At 42.3% G+C, this 10,916-nt stretch overlaps 1 protein-coding gene across 2 annotated transcripts in view; it reads left to right on the top strand.

Annotated features, from left to right (window-relative positions):
• Positions 1-1,672: 1,672 nt before the first annotated feature.
• Positions 1,673-10,916, top strand: part of zbtb45 (zinc finger and BTB domain containing 45) — a 10,584-nt gene continuing 1,340 nt past the window's right edge. Inside the window, exons 1-6 of one of the 2 annotated variants that reach the window (XM_084932199.1) lie at positions 1,673-1,801; positions 2,942-4,288; positions 4,663-4,797; positions 7,118-7,258; positions 8,912-9,185; positions 9,526-10,916. The exon at positions 9,526-10,916 is cut by the window's right edge and continues 1,340 nt beyond it. In XM_084932199.1, the coding sequence (XP_084788325.1) occupies positions 3,230-4,288; positions 4,663-4,797; positions 7,118-7,258; positions 8,912-9,185; positions 9,526-9,944 (2,028 nt within the window). In that variant the 5' untranslated portion in view covers positions 1,673-1,801; positions 2,942-3,229 and the 3' untranslated portion in view covers positions 9,945-10,916. Of the gene's footprint in view, positions 1,802-2,938; positions 4,289-4,662; positions 4,798-7,117; positions 7,259-8,911; positions 9,186-9,525 lie in introns of both variants that reach the window. The other variant, XM_084932198.1, reaches the window with a different exon arrangement.

The raw sequence follows: 10,916 nt of genomic DNA, 5'->3' as shown, positions 1-10,916 counted from the left end.
ACCAACTGTATAACAGTCTGGTACGGGAACTGCTCTGCCTCGGACCGGAAGGCAGCCTCTGTAGAAATTATCCACATATCTCACTTATCTTAACTGCACTACTGTATAATTCTGTGTAAATAATCATTCTGTACAATACGATAAATTTTAAATCTACAACTGTTTATTACCTGCATAATTCACATTTCTGTATAACTGTATATCTCATATTTCTGTATAGTTTTTCATATTTATATCCTGTTCATAGCTTGTACAAACTACAGCCTGTACATACTTATAGTAATAGCAAATTCATAACATACTTCATACCGTGTACATTATAACATACCATAATAGACCCATTTCTGTAATATACTCACATATCTATATTATTGCTAATATATATTTGTAATATATCTATATCATGGCTAAAGCACTTCTGGATGGATGCAAAGTGCATTTCGTTGCCTTGTACTTGTGACATGTGCAATGACAATGAAGTTGAATTCTATTCTATTCTATTCTAGATATTTAATAATACCACCACTTTCTCATGAAATTCTATAGTTTGCCTTTCAGAATCATGGTTTGTTTATTTTAAAAAGGCACAAAGACTTCCTTTACATCAGATAACTTGTGATGGTTTATAGATATCATGGGCAAAAAATCAGGAAGGGTACAGACAAGTTCAAAATAATGCGCTACATGGAGACAATCTATCGCTGACCTTTTATCTGTCATCTATAGCATTTTTAAGGTGTCTCACAACCTATGAGTATTTGTGAATTTTTTTTTTCACACCACAATTTTTGGATATGTCTAATATATAGCACATATTTATTACATTATATCATCATTTTGTATTCAAGTTTGCCACTCATGATTAGGTGGTGGTGGGGGCTGAACTATTGTCCCACTGGCTGTTCTGTTTTATATAAACTCTCCTTTACACCTTTCCTTGACCTCATTGTCATCAAGGCCAATGTAATGTGATTGGGAAGGGTTAGGACTTTTCAACTGGAACCTGGTACCCACATGGCTTTTAAACCCAGAGAAAGGTTCAGATACTGACCTTTTTTTCTCCCATTTCATGCAAGCATTTACTGCATGACGAACATTCTTGAGCATGCAGCACTGCATTAAGGCTGATCTAAGAATCTTGCCCCACCAACTTCAACAAGCATGTTGCCTTTCTTACTGGGATTAAGTCAGGTAAGTGGAATTCTTGTTGTACAAATGCCTTCAGATACATGCTCATAGAAACCGTAAGAAATCACAATATTTAAACAACTTACTATAAAAGTTAACTTGAAAATCTATGCTCCTGTGATTTGTATATTTGTCTGTATTATATTGTTGCTATTGTTGTGCTTGCCGAATATAATTCATTTAATATTTTTGCATTAGTTTCCTCTTTTGCCATATGACAAGCTTGGAAAAAATTAAAGAGTTTAAACAATTGAGTGTTTGCATTTCCTCGAAGCTATTTAGGCGTGTACAGGTATGTTGAAGACCCTCTTGTATCTGGACTTTGTCTGCAGGTATTTGTCCTACATTTTTAGATGCACAAGCCTATAATTAATACCATAGAAGTGGTGCATGTACATTAGCAGTTGCCGCTCGTGTAGCTTGCGTTATACAAGAGAAACTCCACATCCCTTTCTGTGCTTTCTTTATGTGTGTGTATGCGTGTGTGTGCGCAATTGCGTGCATGTGTGTTTGTTACCAGCTCTCATCAGGTTGGGTGCGTTATTTGAGGGCTTCCTGCTGCATCCATCTGCCTGAAACTACCAAGAACCGAACTGTCACTGTATTTTTCATTGTAAGTAGTCGCGATTAAATAGCATGCAATGACAGTGTCACAGTAAAACACGTAGGTATAGCCTTAAGAAGCTTTGTGCAGAAAAGGGTGGTAGCCCGTTAGCTGCTGACATGCTAACTTTACTAATTTTTCGCTAGCTAACGCAAGCTAGTAAACTAGCCAGGTTAGCATTCTATTTGAGCGTGGGGGCGAGATTTGATTGCTGCTTATATGTTATGCTAGAAACGTTGCCAGCTGCTGTTATATTCAGTGCTCCACTTTTGTGTTTTATTTGGCGTCGAAGCTTTTTTTTGCATGTATAAAATTGTGCAGATTTCCGTGTGGGACTCGAGCGGCTAATATCAACAGCTAACGGTAGTTAACGTTAGCTCGCCGCTGTTAACCTGCTCGCTTGTAGCTGGAGGAAACGTTAGCTGGTCAGTCATCAATTTAATCGAGCTATTAGTTACACATTTAGGTAACAAGTACTATTAATTATCCACCCATTTTGCCTCGCTATTCCTGCGCCTGTTTAGCTCAATCAACGGTGTAATCAACTCTGATGTTGCATTACCGGCCACCTACTGTGCAAGATAGCCACATATACTGACCCGGGGAACCATTGGACTCGAGCACGGCACGTGCTGTCGGTTGACCAAAACAGGTGTGCCAGATGATGCACGCGACTAATTTGATGATGGATTATTAGCTGCTCAATTGTTACTCAGCCACCTTTCGTTACGGCTGGATGAACTAGTTCCAACACGAAACGAGTCACTGAGAACAATATAATTAAGGGCTAGAGTTGAGGATTATTAGTATAATTTGTGAATGATTTATTTTAAATCATGAAATTCTTATTAATATCTGCAAAGTTTTTAGAAAATAAGAAAAATGGGCATTCCATTCAACGACATTTAGAAAAACATTTCAGATTTCCTCTTTGTTCAACCCCCAAACAAAGAATGTTAATTTTGATTAATCTAATGTAAAGACAAGTTCTGTGTTTTTTATATTTGAGTTGCAATTGAATAAATTAACATTTTTGACATACATATATTATGTATATATGTATATATAAACACAGTAGTGTTTTTGCACTACTGAAAACTTTATAAGTGCTTAGTGTATAATTGTTTTTGTTATGGTTTATTTCAGCAGGTTTTAACAGAGGTTAACGTTCTGGTGGAAACAGCCACTTGACATTGCCCACACTCAGGACATCGAAGGCAGCTCCTCATACCTTTAGGCATATCAGAGAAGCAGTTTGTAAACATTCATCAGACTCATGACTGTTTGAGAGGACACGGCCCCACCGTGGCCCATGCACTGTATCCATTTCCCTCCCTGTCCTCCTTATCCCTCAAGCTGACGCAAAACCCCAGACACCTACCCCCCCTCCCCCACCCCCACTCCCATCCGGTTCCCAGTGACTCGCCTCCTCCTGCCATGGTGTCCGGCACAGAAACCGTGCACTACATCCACCTCCACAACTCCAGCCAATCAGTGCTGGAAGCCCTTCGCACACAACGGCGTGAGGGCCTCTTCTGCGATGTGACCGTGCGAATACATGATGCCTCCCTGCGTGCCCACGCCTGCGTTCTGGCAGCCGGTAGCCCCTTCTTCCAGGACAAGTTGCTGCTCGGTCATTCTGAAATCTCTGTTCCGCCGCTGGTGCCCGCTGAAACCGTGAAGCAGCTTGTAGACTTCATGTACAGTGGCTCGCTGGTGGTGCTGCAGTCACAGGCCCTGTGCATCCTCACTGCTGCCAGCATCCTGCAAATTAAGACGGTCATTGATGAGTGCACTCAGATCATCTCTCAGAGGAAGGCAGCGGCAGGGGCAGCAAGTGCAGCAGCAGCGGCCGCCGCAGCTGCTGCTGCTGGAGGAGGAATGCTTGGAGGGGTCCTCCCTAAACAAGAGGAGCGTGGCGGGGGGAAAGGGAGAGAGAGTGGCAGCAGTGGAAGCTGTTCTGTTAGTGGGGGTGGGGGTTACGCCAACTTCTCTAATTTCATGGCTGAATGTGGAGGTGGTAACATGGCCGGTGGGTTAGGGGGTGCCAATGTTAGCGTCAGTGAGAGCGGCCCAGGCCCAATGGATCAAGCTAACACTGTAAGCCTGATGGCACTTGGAGACATGGGCCCCGGTGCCATGTGTGGTGGTGACGCGATGGGCACCGGGGGAGGTGCAGTCCTCATGAAGCAGAGCTCAAGCTGTACTCAGGACGTAAGGTACAAGCTCCGAGACCTGTTGGCACAGACAGCCAATGGAGCCAGCACAAGTAGCACAGGGAACCTCTCAGCGGGCTGCAGCTCCGGCGTGGCCAGTGTGGACAGCATTGGCAGGGACAGCCTCCGCGGCAACACAACAGACCTCTCTGATGACCTTGTGGGGATAGACCGATACAGCGAAGAGGAGGACTTGGATGGGAGAGACAGGGGAAGAGATGGAGATAGAGACAGGGGGGCGAGCCACAGCCGCAAGCAGAGGCAGCCGCTAAGACTCCAGGTAGGGGGATAAGGGGAATGGTTGCTATGGTTACAGTTTTCAGGCATGCAGAGCTGCAACGTTTTCGTTTTCTTTCTTTTTATGCTTTTCCCTCTTCTCACACTGCATTGGCGTATATCGCTGAGATGTTTCTGCACTTTTCACAGTTGGATCTCTCGCCTAAACTTCAGCAGTAATTGCCTTGTTGATAATCTATGGACTTCTGCATATTGACTGTAGGTTATTCAACTTATCAGAACCTGCTTGAAGGGGCTGTAGCTGGGGCATTGGTTGCTCTTATAGACTTTTTGTTGCTTTTTAGCTCCAACTACTGATCTAAAGGTATTTCTTTACTACTTGAAATTGAAATGGACCTGTCTTTTTTTTCTCCCTAGGTGCTGGGAGGAGAGGGAGTAGTGGTGAAGGATGAAAGTGTACAGGATGCAGATGGGACTGTCTATGCCTTGGAGGATGGGAGACGAGATCAAGAGCAGGAGGGCTCCCAGGAATCCATGGCAAGCTTTGGACAGGTATGTTAACTCAGAAGTGAATAAAAAACACTAAAATGAAGAAAAAAAAAACCCAGCTCACCTGCGCTGAATGTTTCAATAATTTATCTACTATGCAAGGAGAAGCATGGCATTCAGAGTATTACACATATTGCAGTTGTGAAGTGATGGTCTTTGATTTTTTTAGAGAAATATTTAGGTACATTATCTTCCGTTTTGCCTTAGAAAGGCCTTATTGTAGCACATTTGAACTCAGCATTTGTGCCAGAAGTCCTGAAATAAGTAGATGGGAAAACGTGGTGGAGCAGATTTATGCCGCAGCCTGCTGTACCCTGCAGTCTACACAAGGAACATCTGCCACACAGTCAGAAAGATTCAGCCCTGCTTGTCAGTTTTGCTGCAGATTGTCACGTTTGGAGATAAAATCATCTACTCAGTTTAGTCAAAGTCACAGCATGTGATCGTCACTTAACCCAACATTGCTTGAATAATATAATCTTGTCTTTGAGCAATGTGTGAAACGGGCTCTTGCTTTCATCCCTGCAGACATTATTTTTCTTATTTGTCCTCCTCATGTCTATGACGGTTAAAAGGCAATTGCTCTGCTGTGATTGTAGCCATGTTTACATGTACGATGAGCGCTCAGAGAGAAAGTTTGAATCTGGAGAAGCTCTCCTACTTTTTTCCTCTTGCACAGTGCACCGCTGCTCCCTGCCACTCTGAACGCTCCCTGCTCGCTCACCCAGTGAACAGAGCAGAGCGAGAGAGCTGTTCCTGTTCCATTCGAGCAAGATGTTGTTGCAAAGCAGGAGGATAAAAATATGAGTATGGAAAGTGGTTAAATTTCTGCAACAATAACGGGAACCAAAGCATGACGATAACTGCAGTGAGTGCAATAGATGTTGTTAGCAAGCTGAGATATACATGCATACCCAATGAACAAATATCTGAATAGTAGAATATTTGGCCACAGCCCTAGAATGCGTGCAAAAATGCTTCAGTTGGCCACACGCCACCTGGAGGTGTTATTGCTAGTCATCAGTTGTAAATGATGTCTGATCCCACACTTTTAAGAAAAATCAACTATATATCCAATATATTCAAAGGTCATCTTGGTCCGATATCTCAAATTCTGTGACAAAAATCTGCAGATGGGCCTGTTCTCTGCAAGGACGTAAATAAAGCCTGTGCAGTGGAGTTTCTTGAAGAACTTCCAGTATGTGTAAGACTATCTGTTTTAAGTAGGTTAGCAGTACTAGTGCTAGTACAGTTCTTCACTTCCTTTTACTAGAAGTAGTGTTAATGTTTGACTTCTCTGTCTACCGTGTTACCCTCACTGTGTGTGCTATGGTACCTTTACAGGATGCACCCAGGTTGTTAACAGCTCTGCATGCTCTTCTGTTCAGTCCACCCCCAAATCCATACACATGTCTGACTCTCGTAAAAGCAAAACATATATTCCACTATGTTATTTCTATTATTATTACTCAGATTTAGTAACAAAAGTTTGGATATTTTCCACTTTAAGAAAATCATGGCCGGGACAAACAGACTAGAATAGCAGTCACATGTACAATGAAATTATGGGCTGCAAGTGCAAATCATTGAAGTCCCAGCATTGACATTATTGGTTTAAACATTTGGCACTAGTTACTGGAAACTGTAATGCATGACACTATTGCATCATCACACAACGTGTATCACCACAGATAAGAAGATACCAGTCGACCTAAGTAGCATGTGAAACTCGATCAGCCTCTCAGACAAACAGAAAGTTACTGTTGGTATGACTCATGTTTGCATTTCGTGCTTCTTTACATTGAGGTGGATCATCTTCCCAGCCAGGTCTAACTACTTCCAGTGAAACTGCTGCTGACAGTCATTCTATGACTGGTTGGACTGTAATGTACGATATCTTGTCAGCATCTGCTCGCCTGCAGCTGTAACATGGTAGACTTATAAACAATAAAAAGAAAACTGGCTGTATATTTAGGTAATGAGGGATGTAGTTTGCCTACACAGAAAGTCTTTTAGTTGCGTAATGTGTGTTACATGAAAAAGATAATCTTGTTTCCTTCAAAGCAATGGCATAAAGGAATGTCTTTTACTTGAACTATATGCCCGTATAGATGACCAAAAGTCTAATTTTAGGTTTGCTTTTACATTCCTTTGATGATATGTGCTGTCTGCAGAGCTGCAGAGATGTGAACCATCCGACCCTTGAACTGATGGCAAAACAAGCAAAATTTCTCATGTTAAATAGTCTTTTTTTTTAGCTTGTTCTTTTGTTTGTTTTAGTTTTTTTTTTTTTTTTAAATCTATGTTTGTTTTTGTGTTTCAGGATTTCTATGATGAGCAGGGCGTGTTTTCAGAGAGTTTTTGGCCCCAGAGTGAGCCCCCTCAAGCCATGGCTTTTAACCCCAGAGGAAGGGTCAATAAACCACTGACTCCACCTCCAACCACCCAGGCCATCAACAACCAGGTCAGTGCTTCAGTCAAATTCACGAGGGGTGTACTAGGAAGTAAGATTAATGGATTAGTGAGCTCTGTCGAGCTCAAAGTCAGAGCTTTCTGTATCACCAAAGTGGCTTTTTTTTACCTGGCAACTTATGCTCAACTCATAACCTGGTCAAGAGCTGGTTGTGGTCAGAGTTTCTGCTTAAAATTGGCTGGACATGCACTAATTGTTTTATTTACAGCATTTTTAAAAAGTGTGTTATATTCTCTAGTGGGGAACATGTTTTATATGTGCAAGTTGTTAAGCCTTACCTTACTAACATCACGAATGAAGCCCTGAGTGCACCTTTCATTTTCACTGGAATGTGCATGTATTCAGAAAAAATGTATAAATGTTTTTATTCTTGATTCTAATGAAACACCTTTTTTGTGTATGTTAGAACTAAAAACAAAATGAGTGCAAACCTAGAATGAATCTATTCACCGTTTTCTGAGTAAACAATTATGCAGTTAAATGAGGAAATAATGAGCGACTTAATTGTTAATGAAAATAATAATTGCTCCTCCACATTTCATATATAAATACATTATTGTAATTGCAAAAGTTACAAAATAATTGAATTGTGAAAATTGAAGCGCCTTAAATGTGAAGCACTAATGTTTGCATTGAGGCAGGAAGTGAGATGATTGACGGAGAGTAGATTTTAACGCAATGCAGCACTAAGAAAAAACACACACACATACTCAACCAACACAGAACAACAGAAACACAAATAAAAGCTTCAATTTAGTGTGGTGGGCTGTATATCTTTTTCAAGCTTCAGCCTACACACTTTGATTGACAGGTGTGCTGACTTTGAAAATGAAAATGCAGAAATGGCCTGCATAGACAATGATTTTTTTAATTATTTTTTTCAAGGATGCAACAAACAAAGTAAAAAGGAAAATGAAACAGCATAACATACCAGACTGTAACATACCATTTCTACATATATATGCTCAAATCAGGCCTTCTCAAAATTCTGATGATGATGGGTTCAGTCACATGTCAGCTCCTTAAATTGGCAAATGGAAACGCACACCTGTCAAACGATTTGTACCATATTTACTGATGGTCTGTGCTAGCACAACGCTCTCTTTAGGCATTTAAAAAATGACGGTGTGTTTTCTAAGGAGGCATGGTGTGTTTTGTGGCTGGAAGGCGTGGACACGGATATTTTTGAAGATGGATTTATTGCATATGTGTATAGGAGTGGAGCTTCCAAGGTGCAGTATCTGGGGAGGAGTAGTTTCAAATGAGTCATGCAAACGTGACTTACAGAGGTTTTAAAAAGGGAAAATAAACAGATAAGAAAAAAATGCGCATTCACACTATCTAACCTTTTTGTGGGTTAGATAGTAGTCAGATCCTGTGCTCCACCTGAGTTGTCAGATGTTTTCTGCTGACTATTCCTCTCTAGTGCACGGTGTCCAGAGAGAAGCACATGTGTAAAATCTGCTGTTATTTTGTTTAGATCTGCTTTTGTCCTGCCGCACTTGGTAGGATGGTGGTCATTATTGAAATGAACCAGCTATTGTTTTTATTAGGGGTATATGTAGTTGATTAGTTCTAAATATTATCGATTGTGTTCGGAAATGTTCATCCAGAGCAAATGGTCTGTATCATGTTCCTTCACAGCTTCTGTTCCAGTACCCAGTGAGCCAGTCGCAGCCAGCTCCGTTCTATGTGGGCGGGCCCATGGGTGGGATTGACACCATGGCGGGGACAGAGCCCAGTCAGCAGGCTCCACCCCCAGCACCAATGACCCCAGCTCCGCCACCCTCCACCTCTTCCTGCTCCGCAGGGCCCTCACCTTCCTCCCAGGGATCTGAGACCTCGTTCGACTGCACGCACTGTGGCAAATCTTTACGTTCCAGGAAGAACTACAGCAAGCATATGTTCATCCACTCCGGTACGTTCACGTCACAGTAATTGATCAGCTGCATGTATGTTACACAAGTGTGAGGAGGACAAAGATTAATTGCATAGTTACGTATGCAGTATTCCAGTATTCACCTCATTATCACCTGCCATTGAGGTCAGCATAAAGGTAGAGACTTGTATTTCAGGATAATCTCTCGAATGAATAGACATGTTGCTATCCAAGAATTCTTTGTATCGTATTAAAAGAACTGTAAAATAAGTATTTTTATATGAACAAAAGGCAAACAGAAAATGATTCACTTGTATTGGCAAGACTGTTCTTGGGGATGGTTTTATAAGCGTGCTTCTGCACATGCCTGGCTCCACAGGTCAGAAACCTCATCAGTGCTCCATCTGCTGGCGCTCCTTCTCCCTGCGGGACTACCTCCTCAAACACATGGTGGTGCACACTGGTGTCAGGGCCTTCCAGTGCACCATGTGCGGCAAGCGTTTCACCCAGAAAAGCTCGCTAAATGTGCACATGCGCACCCACCGTGCCGAGCGCACCTTCCAGTGCAACGTGTGCCACCGGGCCTTTACTCACCGTACCTTGCTGGAGCGCCATGCCCTGCAGCACGCCCACCACGCCCCGCAGACCCCAGGTCAAGGCCAGGGGCGTGGAGCCGACATGACCTCACCTACCAAGCACAGCCCTCCAGCTATGGGAGGGCACTCAGGTATGGCTGGCGCGGCTGGCATGGTTGGCAGTATGGCCAACATGCAGAGCCACGGAGCTTCCTCCACCTAGAGAGAGGGGGGGGAAGGAAGGGGGGGGGGTTATGATCCCATTCCTTGAATCAACAATTTGCTCCTAACAGCCTTGTTGATCTTTTGTTCTGATGGAAAGAGCGCCATTTTAGCTTAATACCATTTTCAGTCAGGGCTCCTACACAGGACTGGAACGCCTTTTAAGAAAAAAAAAGTACTCTTAAGGGTATTTTTGAATAGCACAGATATTATGGGAAAATCTGGCTGGAAAAAAAACCCCTTTTCTAGAAACCCATTTGACCTAGTAGTAGCTGTAATTCGTGTTGTCACATCAGTTCCTGTGAGGACTAACCATAAGCTTATAGAGCAATGTCACAATAATCATGCCTTGTTGAATAGCCATGTTTCTTCTTTTTTGTGATAACTGAGACTTGTGTAGGAGCCCTGTTTTGAAAAGACCAGAGAGTCACCAAAGAGGTTAGGAAAACTGAACAGGGTTTGGGAGTGGGTGAGGCTAAGGAAAGTTGTAGCGTTTCTTTTTTTTTTTCCTAAGTGGAGGTGAGGGTGGGAGTGGACTAACATTTGGAGTTTTAAGGAGATGCAAGTTAGGGAAACAGGGAAGGATAGGTCAGTCGGTGAGTTTACCAGGATTCATTCACTTTCAATTCATTTAAATGAAGTTTGTGTCAGTTCATGCAAATTACCAAATCGTAAGCATGTAACCATAACCCAATGTGGTTGTCCAATGAGGATGATTCTATACGTAGAATCTTTGAAGCAGCAGATTGGAAAAGTGCTTGAGGGTTTTTTTTATTTTATTTAGTATTTAAATGTGCCGCTATAAAGTCAATATTACAGAAAAGGGAAAAATTAAAGTAATAAATTGTTAGAAAACAGTGAATGTGCTACATGTGAGCACAGAGTAGGAGAAGCTAACCCAATGCAGACGGCTAGTAGAGGTTTAGCTAGCACTTTAGCATAGAAGCTAACAGATAAATACAGTCTCAGTTTC

The sequence above is a fragment of the Perissodus microlepis genome, chromosome 6, assembly GCF_051167445.1.
Source record: "Perissodus microlepis isolate ML-2025 ecotype Zambia chromosome 6, ASM5116744v1, whole genome shotgun sequence".
In the NCBI taxonomy this organism is placed as follows: Eukaryota; Metazoa; Chordata; class Actinopteri; order Cichliformes; family Cichlidae; genus Perissodus; species Perissodus microlepis.
Note: the sequence above shows the minus strand (reverse complement) of the source record. Positions and strands in the feature narration are given on the sequence as shown.